Source organism: Mustelus asterias, chromosome 20, assembly GCF_964213995.1.
Source record: "Mustelus asterias chromosome 20, sMusAst1.hap1.1, whole genome shotgun sequence".
Taxonomy (NCBI): Eukaryota; Metazoa; Chordata; class Chondrichthyes; order Carcharhiniformes; family Triakidae; genus Mustelus; species Mustelus asterias.
The window spans coordinates 75,180,591-75,196,321 of NC_135820.1; the positions used below are offsets into that span (position 1 = coordinate 75,180,591).

Sequence of the window (15,731 nt, forward strand, 5' to 3'; positions counted from 1 at the left end):
AAGTCCAGCAGCATCTGTGGAGAGAGAGAGACAGAGGGCGGAATTTTACAGCCCCATCACAGCGAGGGTGGAACCATAAGACCTAGTGAGGCGTTCAAACATCCATCGACTTCGACAGGACCATAAGATTCTGCCAGGGTAAAATTCCGCTCAGAGTTATTAGGGATGATCTTAACATTGCGCTCAGCCAGTCAATGGGCAGAGCGAGCGGGTAGAATCGCGCAAGAGCTGAGAAATCAGGTTCACGCCCTGTTTCCCACCTCGCGCGATCTTACCCGCACCGGATATCCGGCAAGGTCAGCCTCGCACCCATTTCTTGCGAGAGGCTGAATAAATTATTTAAATATATTTAAAACGTATTTTACATAGATTTAATGAGCCCGGGGCGCTATCGTCTGGGCTTACTTGCCTCTGTGGCCTCACTGGGAGAGGTTCTCTCTGGTGAGGATCTCAGCTGGTCCCCAGCAACATGGGCCAGTTGTGATGGCCTCGCTGGTAGAGCCAGAGGGCGTGGCCTACTGGTGGGGCAGGGGGCCGCTGCACACCCTGCAGTATGGGGTGGGAGGGCAGACCCGCTGCCACTCTGCATTGGGATTGGTGGTGGAGGGAGGGAGATGGTCAGTGGGGGGGAGGGTCGGGCAGCTAATTGCGGAGACGGTCGTTCGCAGGAGTTGAGGTGTCAGGCAGGTGATCACGAGGGGGTTGGGCATCTGATTGCAGGGGGGTCAGGCAGGCGATCACGGTGGGGAGGGAGGGGTGGATCAGTCTGTGTGGGTGGGGGATCACAACAGGCCATGGGCCGCTGCAGTCACTGAGGGGCAGATGGGGGTGTCTATATTTGTCAGGCTGGGTGCTTTGTTGGGGCTACGGCAGCAAGCTGAGAGCAGCAGAGACTGAGTGACTGGTCTCTGCTGCTAAGGACCTCCACATGCGCAATAACTGCCTCTGCTACTCTCAGTCAGCATTCAGGTGACCTAAGCCCTATCCCCTACAGGTGAGAAACTGCTGTTTCTTCATGCATTGAGTGCATACGACAGCAGCTTTGAACTCGCCCAGAAATGGATCTGAAACTCTCCCGTTTTTCTGCCCATTCTGGAATTTGTGGTAAGATCGACCCCAATGTTTCAAGCCCAATATTGATTCTGAAGAAGGCATTAAATCGCGACCAACCCAGCAGTGTGGCTGCAAAGTCCACAGGACACCAGGGGAAGACCCAGACTCCTTGTGGGGTTTAAAAGCCAGTTACAATCCATTGATACCATAGAGATAAGATTTATCAATACACCCAAAACGAAGCTATTAGACCATGAATTGTAAACATGGCCATTGGAGGGTGAAGAACTATGAGAGCGAACCAGGTCAGCAGTCAGGGGCATTGCATCGTACAGGCAATTCTATGCAGCAGCCTATGGGCATTGACTATTGTGACGACAGAGATAGCCAGCTGGTTTGGGAAGAAGAGAAAGACAACTGGAGTGCTAAACCTAAATGTCAGAGAGCAGCAATTCCCACCCACTGACCTTTAGCATGTCCGTCAAATTCTCTGTCCTGCCAATGGCGACTCCTGCAGTGGGCGGGACAGGAGGATTTCAGCCTAAAACATTTATTAAACATGAAAAGATTGACTATAATACAATACTCCTTCACCCCGCCTATATCTTCACAGATGGAAACAGATTTTTAAGCAAGTTACAAAATGTATTCCCGGCTTGGGTCACTGTCTGTGTGGAGTTTGCACATTCTCCTCGTGTCTGCGTGGGTTTCCTCCGGTGCTCCAGTTTCCTCCCACAGTCCAAAGATGTGCGGGTTAGGTTGATTGGCCATGCTAAAAAATTGCCCCTTAGTGTCCTGGGATGCGTAGGTTAGAGGGATTAGTGGGTAAAGTATGTAGGGATATGGGGATAGGGCCTGGGTGGGATTGTGGTCGGTGCAGACTCGATGGGCCGAATGGCCTCTTTCTGTACTGTAGGGTTTCTATGTTTCTATGTATGTTATACTATAATGTTGTCAGTACACAGTCCATGTAAACTAATAGACGAAACGTGATCAGACACCCCACAATCTGAAAGCAAGTGGCCACTCAATACAACTTTTGTGGATTTATCATTAACTCCCCCCAGGTGCTTGGCACATTGTGTGTGAGCCAACTCTCTGCCCTGGAAGGCCCTTTGTAAGAGCTGGGGTCCAGATTCAAAACGTTAGCTCTGATCTTTCTCCACAGGTGCTGTCAGACCTGCTAAGATTTTCCAACATTTTCTGTTCTTGCTTCAGATTCAGGCATCCGCATTAATTTGCTTTTTGCTCACACTGCCACAAGAACCCTCACGTTTTTCACATTTTCACAGTAACTTCACTGCAGTGTTAATGTAAGCCTGCTTGTGACACTAATAAACTTTTTAAAGACTTTTTTTGAATACTTCTATTGAATCTGATGTGGCGATGTCGGCATTGGACTGGGGTGGGAATAGAATAGAGATTCTATTGAATCTTTATCAGGCTGACTCTTGTCAGCTATTCCTCAGTGAGTGTGATCATCAGCCATTGTGCAACATAACACATTGGGGGAAAAGTAACTCTCAAGGTCGGGTGGCACAGTGGTTAGCACTGTTGCTTCACAGCGCCAAGGGCCCGGGTTCGATTCCCGCCTCGGGTCACTGTCTGAATGGAGTCTGCATGTCCTCCCCGTGTCTGCGTGGGTTTCCTCCGGGTGCTCCGGTTTCCTCCCACAGTCCAAAAGATGTGCTGAGTAGGTGGATTGGCCGTGCTAAATTCTCCCTCAGTGTACCCGAACAGGTGCCGGAGTGTGGCAACTTGGGGATTTTCAGAGTAACTTCATTGCAGTGTTAATGTAAGCCTACTTGTGACACGAATAATAAATAAACTCTCAGTGACAGAACTGCTGGTTAGGTGCATGACCCAAACAGGTGCCGGAGTGTGGCGACTAGGGGAATTTCACAGTAACTTCATTGCAGTGTTAATGTGAGCCTACTTGTGACACTAATAAATAAACTTTAACTTGCATTCTCAGATTGATACTCCAAGTAGGCTGCGCATGCGTACGGGAGAGCCGGCAGAGCGGTGGGCTCGTAACGCGCCTGCGCGGCGCGGGGTCTGATAACGCATGCGCAGGCGTAACAATAGCTGACCCGGCCGTCGGCGGGCGCGCATGCGCGGTGACTGAGCAGCCGGCGGGCGGACGGAGGCTGCAGCGATTGTCGGAGGCCCGGGGCCCGGAGGCGGTGAGTGATCCGGGCCGGAGCTCCGTGAGGACAGGCCGGCTCCTTATGGTGCTATCAGGCGGGGCGGACTGGGGTTTTTGTTTTACTGGAAGATCCTAGTCAGTTTCTGCTCCTAGGCCGCAGGCTTGTGTGAGGGTTTCCATAGCAACCAGCAACAGCAGGGCTCCTGAGGCAGTGAGTGCACTCACACTGGCTGCACTGTGACCCCCCAGGGGCCGCGCTGTGACCCCTCAGGGACCGCGCTGTGACCCCCAGGGGCTGTGCTGCACTGCTGAAAGGTGCAAATGCACTTTTTATAAATGCAACTTTTTCTGGTTGCATTGCTTTGCAGCCAATAGATTGATTGTGGCGCAGAAGGAGGTCATTCAGCCCATCAAGTCTACACCAATGATAGCCCTTTTTTTGATGTGTGGTTACTGTCAATGTGGAGCAGATGCTGCAGCCAATTTGTGCGCAGCAAGCTCCCTCATACGGCTATGAAATAAATGACTTGATTATTTGCTATACAGATGTTGGTTGAAGCAGATATATTGGTTAGGGGGCGGCACGGTGGCACAGAGCACTGCTGCCTCACAACGCCAGGGACCCAGGTTTAATTCTGGCCTCAGGTGACTATGTGGAGTTTGTATGTTCTCCTCATGTGAACCTACCTCCCAATGGCATGGTGGCACAATGATTAGCACTGCTGCCTCACAACATTAGGGACCTGGGTTCAATTCCGGCCTTGGGTCACTATCTGCGTGGAGTTTGCATGTTCTCCCTGTGTCTGCGTGGGTTTCCTCCAGGTGCTCTGGTTCCCTCCCACAGTCCAAAGGTTAAGTGGATTGGCTGTGCTAAATTGCCCCTTAGTATCCCAAAATGTTTAGGTTAGATGGGATTAGCCCTGGTAGATGTGTGTGGTTATGGGGATAAGGTGGGGGAGAGGGCATGGGTAAGCTACTCTGTTAGAGAGTTGGTGCAGTCTTGAAGGGTCAAATGGCCTCTTCTGCACTACACGGATTCTTGGTCTTTTCAAAGCATCCTTTCCGGATGTATCACAGCTTGGTATGGCTCCTGCTCTGACCAAGACCACAATAAACTACAAAGGGTTTGAACGAAACCCAATCCATCTCGCAAACTAGCTTCCCATTCATTGATTCTATCTACACTTCCCACTGCCTGGAAAAGCAGCCAGCATAATCAATGACCCCAGGCACCCAAGCCTGACTCTCTTCCACCTTCTGTCGGGAAAATGATACAAAAGTCTGAGATTACATACCAACCTACTCTTTCTCAGGAGGCTATGGAAATTTGGCACGTCTGCTATGACTCTCACCAACGTTAATCAATGCACCATAGAAAGCTTTCTTTCTGGTTGTATCACAGCTTGGTATGACTCTTGCTCTGCCCAAGACCACAAGGAACTACAAAAGGTCTTGAATGTAGCCCAATCCATCACGCAAACCTGCCTCCCATCCATTGACTCTGTCTACACTTCCTGTTGCCTCGGCAAAGCAGCCAGCATGATTAAGGACCCCACGCACCCCGGATATTCTCTCTTCCACCTTCTTTCTTTGGGAAAAAGATACAAAAGTCTGAAGTCACGTACCAACCGACTCAAGAACAGCTTCTTCCCTGCTGCTGTCAGACTTTTGAATGGACTTGCATTAAGTTGATATTTCTCTACACCCTAGCTATGACTGTAACACTACATTCTGCACTCTCTCATTTCCTTCTCTATGAACGGTATGTTTTGTCTGTATAGCGCGCAAGAAACAATACTTTTCACTGTATGTTAATATATGTGACAATAATAAATCAAAAACAATACTTTTCATTGTATACCAATACACATGACAATAATAAATCAAATCTTTTACGTCGATACTAACTTATGTGCGGATATATGAATCAGGAGCAGCAGTAGACCATTCAGCCCCTTATGCCTGCTGCACCATTTAATAAGGTATCTGATCTGATTGCTGCTGCTGCTGCTTGGCCCCTCCAAGTAGGCTGTTGGAGATCTTCAACTTGGGAAGGGTTATGATAGCTGATGCCTATTACAAGCCCATTGACAATCACAGCAATCTTAATTATACTTCCACCTACTGTAGGGACTAAATGTGACATGAGGTCTTTGTCCATCCTGCCAACTCAGCTCATCTAAACCCTCTAGTGCAAAAACACTACAAGAAAAGTGGCTCAACCATGGCTTACAAAAGAAGTTCGGGATCATGTTAGATCCAAAGAGGAGTCATCTAGAGTTACTTGAAAAAGTAGCAAGCTTGAGGATTGAGAGCAGTTCAAATTTCAGCAAAGGAGGACCAGATATGATCCATGGAGAATCATCAAAGTTGCCAAGAGACAGTACTGGGCTAAGCTAGAGCCCAAGGCGAGCCACAGGAATACCCACCGATTATCATAGAAACCCTACAGTGCAGAAAGAGACCATTTGGCCCATCGAGTCTGTACCGACCACAATCCCACCCAGGCCCTACTCCCATATCCCTACATATTTACCCGCTAAGCCCTCTAACCTACGCATCTCAGGACTCTAAGGGGCAATTTTTAGCATAGCCAATCAACCTAACCCGCACATCTTTGGACTGTGGGAGAAAACCGGAGCACCCGGAGGAAATCCACGCAGTCACAAGGAGAATGTGCAAACTCCACACAGACAGTGACGGGAATCGAACCCAGGTCCCTGGAGCTGTGAAGCAGCAGTGCTTACCACTGTGCTACCGTGCCGCCCATTATGGTAAAGATTATGGTAAAGTCTACATGACATAGGAGGCTACAAGGTGAAAATGTGTAGAATGGCCGGCAGCAATGCATGCCTCCCCGATGAACTCAAGGCGTTCTATGCCCGTTTTGAGCAAGAGGTCAGCGAGAGGACATTATCCATCCCGGATGTCTATTCGAGGTCACCATCAACAGCAAATAAATCATCAATTCAAGGCTGGGGGTAATGCTCTGCACACAGTACCAGACAGATAATGACTTTAAAATTGCCACACATTATACCAAACCACCTTTCTTCAGAGGCATGGCCCAATCACTTGCATTAATGGATTTGAGAATCCCTGTCTTGACCAGTCTCTTTAATTCTGCTGCAACCTTAGGCACTGTCCTAGCCTTTAAACATGCTTGGCTTTTGTCATTAATCTTTAGCTTGAATGGGATCTCTTTCATGCTTCTCAGCTCTCCATTGAAGACAATGGGATATTTCTTTAAAGTATTCAGTAGAGCTGTTTCGGACTCCAGCATGAGATTCGCTTCGATCCAGTTTAGCTTGACTGTAATGAATAATGGATCATCTGAACCAACTGTGATGGTGCTTTCTTGTCTCTTTCTGTGTGCATGTATAGACAAATGATAATGTTGTACTGTACTAATCCTTGAGGGTTTGCTGCATTCATAAAAATGGGAAAAATCTTCAATAAAAATATATTTAAAACAAAAATTCTCCACCTCATTTTCAAACCTTCAATTGGCTCAACCCTCCCTGTCTCTTTAATTGTCATGATGTGGAGATGCTGGCATTGGACTGGGGTAAGCACAGTAAGTAGTCTCACAACACCAGGTTAAAGTCACCTGAAGAAGGAATGACACTCCGAAAGCTTGTGCTGTCAAATAAACCTTTCAGACTTTAACCTGGTGTTGTGAGACTACTTACTGTCTTTAATTGTCTCCAGATCCCTACTGCACTCCGAGATATCTGTCCTCTGCTAATTCTGGCCTCTTGCCCAATTGTAATTGTTCACTGGCTGTACTTTCGGTTGCACAGGCCCCAAGCTCTAGAATTTCCTCTCTAAACCTCTCTTTACCTCCTTTTATCATCCTTTAAGATGTCCCTTAAAACCTGTCTCTTAGAACAAGCTTTTGGTCAACTAACCTAACATCTCTTTTTATGTAGCTCAGTGTCATCCTTTGTTTAATTATGCTCCTGTGAAGTGTTTTTTGGAAATTTTACAGCGATTATTACTGTATAAATGCAAATGTTGGTGGTACCAGCAGCATTGTCAGAGGGCCAGCAGCAAAGACAAACCTGGTGACAGTGAAGGCCTTGAGTCTGTAAACCTGCAATGTACTGTTTTATCATTTGCTTTAATATCCACAGGATCTTTGGGCCAAGATGGCGACAGTGACAGAAAGCAATATCTGTCTTGTGAAATCCTTAGAAAAGGAATTTGAAATGGTAGTAAGTATCAGGAGTAAGAATGTTGTCATTTGTTAACATATTTTACATCAATCTAATAATTAAAACTAAAATTTGACATCACCAAGACTTTGAAAGGCTGGATATAGCAATACCCATTGGAACTACTTCAGAGAAATAGATGGCTGATTACAATCAAGTGTCCCAGAAGCTGATTCCGATTTTCACCATCCATTTGGTGACTGAATGTGTGACTAACAGCTCATAGCATCTCGGGCTCTCGCTGACCACATCTTTTGTGTGGTGTGGCAGCTTTCTCAACCAATAGACAATTTACATGGAACTTGAACTTTCAAACTACTTTCCCTGATTCTCTGCCCATTGAAGCAGTGGAGGCTACCTCGTTAAATATGTTTCAGTCGCAGGTAGATAGATTTCTGATCAATAAGGGAATTAAGGGTTATGGGGAGCGGGCGGGTAAGTGGAACTAAACCACTATCAGATCAGATCAGCCATGATCTTATTGAATGGCGGGGCAGGCTTGAGGGGCTAGATGGCCTACTCCTGCTCCTATTTCTTATGTTCTTATCTTATTATTGAAACTGGGATCTAAATAGTAAGTCCAGTTGCAGATCTGAAAGAAGAAAAGACTTGTGTTTATGAAGCAACTTTCACAATCACAGGACATAGCGAGGTGCTTTAAATCCCAATTACGTACTTTTCAAGGGAAGTCACTGTTCTAATGTGCATAAATCGAAATGTGATGATGATCAGATGAGCTACATTTGTGATGTTGGCTGAGGGATAGATATTGGCCAAGACATCAGAGATAACTCCTATGCTTTTCCTTTGAGAAAATGCTATTGGATATTTTACGTACTGTACTGATTTTAGTGTTTTGAATGCTGAAATTTGGATGTGGCTGTTTGGCATTCTGAATTCTTTCATTTGTGAGGCAGCTGTAACCATTCGAGTGAGAGATATAATTAGTTCTTTTACTGTCACCATAGCAGTTCCCACTCTCAGATCAAGTCTCCACTTCGCTGTCTTTGTACCCAGTACAAAAAAAGGATACAAGGTTTTTTTTAAGCTGCTGTTATTATGCTTTGCATCTGTAAATGCCATGCACAATATTTCCCCATGGAATAATTCCATGTATGAGCAAGTCGAGGAAATCCTATATTTCACTTTTGTAGCCAACTGAACAGAAAAACTGAGCCTGAAATTATTAATTCTCATCTCCTTCAATAATGCAGCACTCTCTTAACACTGCAATCGAGTCAGTGCCTGCCTAGTTTATGCACCCAAGCACAGATAAGAGGTTTGAACCTTCTAACTCAGATCAGAGTAAGCCAATATCATACAGGATCACGTTAAAATTCACCTGTTTAAGCGCCTTTGTAAGTGCTTTACTTTCTGTTTTTGTTGAGGATTATAGTCAGTGGGAGAGAACAAACAGACATGGAAGGAGTCGCAGTGCACAGACTTCTTCACTTCCACCTATCAAGTGGTCGCCGGAAGCTTTAGGAAATCACTGGACGATTGTGAAGAAAGACAGGGAAAAATCAGCAGCACATCGTGCTACCCAACCACAGATTAAGTCAGAAGGTATTCTTCCCACTTCTTTGGCCTCTGATGGATCTGTTCCGAGGATTCCACATTGGCGCTTCTGACATGTCTGTCTTTTTCCTCAACTGAGAATTTTCCCCACTGCTCCCTGAGCTGTGGTTGACATGGCCCTCAGCCGTGCCTGACCCATTTCTCTCAGATTTGGCGACTGTCTACACTTCCCGCTGCCTCGGAAAAGCAGCCAGCATAATCAAGGACCCCCCACGCACCCCGGACATTCTCTCGCCAACCTTCTTCCTCCCGTCGGGAAAAAGATACAAAAGTCTGAGGTCACTTACCAACCGGCTCAAGAACAGCTTCTTCCCTGCTGCTGTCAGACTTTTGAATGGACCTACCTCGTATTAAATTGATCTTTCTCTACACCCTGGCTCTGACTGTAACACTACATTCTGCACTCTCTCCTTTTCTTCTCTATGAACGGTATGCTTTGTCTGTATAGCGCGCAAGAAACAATACTTTTCACTGTATGTTAATACATGTGACAATAATAAATCAAATCACTTCAGTTCACCCGTTTGCTATGGCAACAGCAAAAGAAAACCTCTCTTCAGCAAGCTTGCCATCGCTGGTTTTGCTACTCCTCCAGTCAAAGATTGGTTCACTTCCACATTATCAGCAGCAAGCACAGGAGAGGAATGGCCTATGATTGGAGGACAAACATTTGATAATTTGTCACTGTGGTAGCACTGCTGCCTCACAGCGCCAGGGACCTGGGTTCGATTCCCGGCTTGGGTCACTGCCTGTGTGGAGTCTGCATGTTCTCCCCGTGTCTACGTGGGTTTCCTCCAGGCGTTCCGGTTTCCTTCCACAGTCCGAAAGACATGCTGGTTAGGTGGATTGGCCATGCTAAATTCTCCCTCCAAACAGGCGCTGGAGTGTGGCAATTAGGGTATTTTCACAGTAACTTCATTGCAGTGTTAATGTAAGCCTTACTTGTGACACTAATAAATTGACCTGTTTATAACTGCAGTACAATAGCAAGTTTATGTGCGTATCCTACAAAATAACCCAAAGGCCTTGGTCTGTTTTAGGTCCATACCGGCTGAATACAGATCATCCTCATCCAACCAAATGTGATCACCCCTGGCAGAAAAGAATGGTTATAAGGGATGATGATGCCTGTTACGTTGAAATGCAAAAGAAAATGGCTATACTTAAGGTAGTTATTAATAATGCCATTACTGTTACGGTTTCTATAGAGCTAGTGCTAAAAGTGTATAATGGATGTGAAAGAAAGTCTTGGATATCTTTGCTTAACATCTTTCCTCATGAGACACGTGTGCATGTCTGCCCCACAGGTGATTCCACTATGAAGCATATCAGTCAGTCTGTTACTGTCTATACCCACCATTCAGCTGCATTACCATGTAGCATCACTGACCATTGATGCTACATTGCTGCCCAATCTTAATTTTGTCAAAGCAAAACGTACTGATGCCAATCAGCACAGATAGTTAGGAAAGTCTTTGGTTTGATGTCATGTTGTGTGTCTTAACTACTCCATGGAAATCCACTGAACTAGAAGGAACTTTTGAAATTATTTAAAAATAAAGCTCTGTTCCCAACTCTATTCAATATACTCCCATGGTATAAAATTCTATTCGTCTAACTTGTGATCTGTACATTAACTTTCCAGCAATACTACTAACTCTTATATCCGTTCCACATTGAAATGTTACATTCAATATTTCCTAAGTTTATTAAGCTACATTTTACCCAGGTGAAAGGGGGAGCCTCTAATTGATGCACATCAAGATGCATAAATTGGCTCTATGAGAGAGGTGCTTTCTTCCTTGGAAATAAATCTTAAAGATTTTCCTCTGCTTTTCTCACAAGCTGTGCTCAAGAAATCCATTCAATGCAAAGGAAAATTTGTTCATCTTTTGCAGCATGCAGATCTCTTCCTTGGCTTTCTGGTGTCAGCATCTGAAGAGTTTTCTAACCGTGTAACTTTCACACAGATGATTGCCAAAATTTCTTCGCCATTTAAACTCCTCCCCCCCCCCCCCCCCCCCTGCTTGTCTAAGCCCCATGTATCTGTTTCTCTAAAGTAGGAAACCCTATTTCTTTGCCATTACCTTGGGCGGCACAGTGACACAGTGGTTAGCACTGTTGCCTTACAGCCCCAGGGACCCGGGTTCGATTCCCAGCTTGGGAATGTGTGGAGTTTGCACATTCCCCCCCCCATATCTGTGTGGGTTTCCTCCGGCTGCTCCAGTTTCCTCCCAAAGTCCAAAGATGTGCGGGTTAGGTGCATTGGCCATGCTAAATTCTCCCTTAGTGTTCTATTAGATGCATAGGTTAGAGGGATTAGCAGGGTAAATATGTGGGGTTACGGGGATAAAGCCTCGGTAGGATTATGGCCAGTGCAGACTCGATGGGCTGAATGGCCTCCTTCTGCACTGTACGGATTCTGTGATTTCTACAGCCACTGCCTGCAGGCTGATACAATAAAGTAAACCAGGAAAGCAGAGACATCCAATTTTAACTCCCCAGTCTGGGAAAAATACATTTTGGTACATCAAAATATAAATCTGCTGCTGATCAATGCATGCAAGTTGAATCATTTCACTCCCAGAATTCTGAGCAATCAGCACATCCATTTCCCTTAGAAAAGAAAAATACTGCTGCTAGGCAAAAGATAGCTGAACAAATTGACTAATGATGTGCATTCTCGCTGAGCACCAGGCAAGGAAAGCAGGAGAGGTCCTGACCCCCTCACTGCAGTTGTGCCATTTCCATATCGCACTCGATTCAACCATCAGGATTCTCTTTGTGCTAGTTTCAGGGCACCAGATAGCACGTTCACCTAAATTACTTTCCTGTGCATTTTAACGTGTGGCTCACTCTGTGATGAAGTTGCTGCTGCGGTATTCGGAGCCCTAAAGCTCTGCAAAATCATCATTTCCTTCCACATAAATCATAAATCACTCGACAAAATAATTCTCAAAGCTCTTTGAAATGTTCCTGGGAAGCTTAATAAGGTGCTATATGAACACAAACTATTCCTTCTCCTCTTCAGCAGTGTTCTAAAATCTGCATAAAATCATTCTGAGCAAATCACTGCTTCATTGAATCATACAGTGCAGAAGAGGTCCTTCGGCCCATTGAGTCTGCACCGACACGAGAGAAATGCCTGACCTCCCACCTAATCCCATTTACCGGCACTTGGCCCATAACCTTGAGTGTTATGACATACCAAATACTTTTTAAAGGACATGAGGGAACTTGCCTCTACGACCCTTCCAGGCAGCGCATTCCTGACCATCGCCACCCTCTGGGTAAAAAGGTTTTTCCTCACATTCCCCCCCCCCCCCCCAAACCTCCTGCCCCTCACCTTGAACCTATGTCCCCTCGTGACTGACCCTTCAACTACCGGGAACAGCTGCTCCTTATCCACTTTGTCCATGTCCCTCATAATCTTGTGCACCTCGATCAGGTCGCCCCCTCGGTCTTCTCTGCTCCAACAAAAACAACCCCAGCTTCATTCTTTCTGGAGAAGTAGGCATCATGACACACTGCCTTACCTAGGCTGAGGAAGATTCCCTAACAAGGCAAACACTTCCACACAATAAAGGAGGGGAATTTGGAAGGTGAGTTACATCTGGGCTGCTTTTGTGCACCTCAAAAGCATCCAGTTGTGAGAAGGCATTGGCAAGCTGCTTGCATCAGTGATCTTGGTTTACTGTGCAGCATCACTTGGATCAATCACATATGATAGAAGCAAAAGAAATAAAAGCACTTCAAGTAATAAGGAATGCACACGGCTTTTCTAATGCTTTGCAACCATAAGTGCTTTGGAATTCACATAGGGAAATCTGTGTTCAGGACATTAACAGTGTGGGGGAAGGGGGTGGACACATGGGTTATAGAAGTCCATTACACCCTCTGCAGCTTGTCACCTTTTAGATTTCAGCTCTTCATCTGAACATCCAGTTGCAGCTTGAAAGCCTCATGTTTAAGGGTGGCACAGTGGTTAGCACTGCTGCCTCACAGCACTAGGGACCCAGGTTCGATTTCCGGCTTGGGTCACTGTGTGGAGTTTGCACTTTCTCCCCGTGTCTGCGTGGGTTTCCTCCGGGTGCTCCGGTTTCCGCCCACGGTCCTGGTTAGGTATACGGACCCGAACAGGCGCCGGAGACTGGCGACTAGGGGAATTTCATTGCAGTGTTAATGTAAGCCTTTGTGACTAATAAATAAAAAGAACTTTAACCGCACTGCTTCACAGTATCTGATAACAGCAAAGAAGAAGCAGATAGATGAGTGCGAGGAATACAGCAAGAACCTCCTGGAAATGAACATGAAACTGGCAAAGGAAATGAAAGAGATGGATGAAGTTGCCATGAAAGAGTCCAGAAACCTCCTGGTTCAGTACAGCAAGTTTAGGGTATGTGACCGACAGTGTGCCATGTGACATCCATCTGAGTGCTTTTCTCAGCTATGATCTGTATCTTCCTCCCGCTGGAACTGAGATAGATTTTCCCATCCACTTTTAGCCTTTCTGTACCTTTTTGCAACTTCTTGCTGTCGTTTCCAGAGTCAATGTGGAAGGCCGGGCAAACCTAACCTTTCTATTGCAAGTCGTTGAAGAATGAGATTGGCAAAGACTAGGAGGTGGTTACTGACCTGTGGGCCTTCAGTGAGAGACTGGCAAGAGAATAGGGACAAAAGAAGTAGGTCATGCATATGACTGGAAAATGTGAGCTCTTAAAGAATCGCAGCACATGTGATTTTAAAGAGCTGGGAAAATAAGAGAACCAAACCCTTTTAATCGATCTGATGGATTCCCATGCAAACTGGTGTACAAAATTGATGTGAAATTAATATCCCAATAACTGTTTAGACCATAAAACCATAAGACATAGGAGCAGAATTAGGCCACTCGGCCCATTGAGTCTGCTCCGCCATTTAATCATGGCTGATATTTTTCTCATCCCCATTCTCCTGCCTTTTCCTCATAACCCCTGATCCACTTATTAATCAAGAACCTATCTATCTCTGTCTTAAAGACACTCAGTGACCTGGCCTCCACAGCCTTCTGCGGCAAAGAGTTCCAAAATTCACCATTCTCTGGCTGAAGAAATTCCTCCTCATCTCTGTTTTAAAGGATCGTCCTTTTAGCCTGAGGTTGTGCCCTCTGGTTCTAGTTTTTCCTACTAGTGGAAACATCCTCTCCAAGTCCACTCTATCCAGGCCTCGCAGTATCCTGTAAGTTTCAATAAGATCCCTCCCCTCATCCTTCTAAACTCCAATGAGTACAGACCCAGAGTCCTCAACCGCTCCTCATAAAACAAGCTCTTCATTCCAGGGATCATTCTTGTGAACCTCCTCTGGACCCTTTCCAAGGCCAGCACATCCTTCCTTAGATATGGGGCCCAAAACTGCTCACAATACTCCAAATGGGGTCTGACCAGAGCCTTATACAACCTCAGAAGTACATCCCTGCTCTTGTATTCTGGCCCTCTCGACATGAATGCTAACATTGCATTTGCCTTCCTAACTGCCGACTGAACCTGCACATTAACCTTAAGAGAATCTTGAACAATGACTCCCAAGTCCCTTTGTGTTTCTGATTTCCTAAGCATTTTCCCATTTAGAAAATAGTCTATGCCTCCATTCCTCCTTCCAAAGTGCATGACCTCACACTTTTCCACATTGTATTCCATCTGCCACTTCATTGCCCACTCTCCTAACCTGTCCAAGTCCTTCTGCAGCGCCCCCCCGCTTCCTCAATTCTACATGTCCCTCTACATTATCTTTGTATCATCTGCAAACTTAGCAACAGTGCCTTCAGTTCCTTCCTCCAAATCGTGAATGAATATTGTGAAAAGTTGTGATCCCAGCAGCTGAGTAAAGGTAGGGTTGGCACGCAAGACTCCCAAGCCAGGAGAATCGGCTGACTTGATAGTATCAAACGGAACAGTGTGCCCTCGGCCCCAGGATTAACTTTGACACATCACCTTTCCAGCATGTTGCAGAATGAGAGCGATGGTTTGTTTGTAACAGCATCTTTTACAACAAGAAACTGAACAGAATGGAGCAGAAATGAGTGTGGATAAATTGTAATCTGTAGTCTCAATTCTGACATTACTCTTTTCAATCTGCTCCCTCATTTTGTATGTAAGAAAGGAATTTCTGGTGTAAACGAATGGAAGCGACAGGAGATTGAAGCAGCAAAAAACGGCTTGAAAGATGCTGAGGAAATAGTGGGGCAAAAATCTGAAGGTCAGTGAAGAACCAGTTGTATTTTGTGAATGTATTCCTTTTGTCAGCATGTGCAGAGCAATCTCCTTCATTTCCCTTTGATAGAGAACGGAAATCAGCCAAGGCTGCACTTCTGCTTGCTACACAGTAAGAGTTTTAACAACACCAGGTTAAAGTCCAACAGGTTTATTTGGTAGCAAATACCATTAGTTTTTGGAGCGCTGCTCCTTCCGCTTGCTATCCAGAGCTTCTGGAAAACCGGTAAGGATCTACTGGATTCTTGTTCATAATTGAGTTCTGTGCAGCTACTTGGGGAAACTGCCATCGAAGAGTTGCTAAGCCCAGTGGCATGATGAAACTAAAGCAATAGAATTGACCTTCAAAGGTTTCTCTTGTAGTAGCATATCATTTAAAATCTATGTTCATCATAAAATCTTTACCTATTTGATCCAAAAAGGGTTTTATATTAATTTTGATTTTAATGTTACTATGAGGGGGTGGCACATTTGGACAATGCACTG

The 15,731-nt window shown here is 45.6% G+C and overlaps 1 protein-coding gene across 1 annotated transcript in view; it reads left to right on the forward strand.

Annotated features, from left to right (window-relative positions):
• The first annotated feature begins 3,154 nt into the window (after positions 1-3,154).
• LOC144508339 (uncharacterized protein C20orf96-like) overlaps positions 3,155-15,731 on the forward strand; it is a 30,984-nt gene continuing 18,407 nt past the window's right edge. Inside the window, exons 1-6 of the mRNA XM_078236175.1 lie at positions 3,155-3,239; positions 7,339-7,419; positions 8,808-8,985; positions 10,038-10,165; positions 13,235-13,393; positions 15,132-15,231. Of these exons, the coding sequence (XP_078092301.1) occupies positions 7,354-7,419; positions 8,808-8,985; positions 10,038-10,165; positions 13,235-13,393; positions 15,132-15,231 (631 nt within the window). The 5' untranslated portion in view covers positions 3,155-3,239; positions 7,339-7,353. The remainder of the gene's footprint in view (positions 3,240-7,338; positions 7,420-8,807; positions 8,986-10,037; positions 10,166-13,234; positions 13,394-15,131; positions 15,232-15,731) is intronic.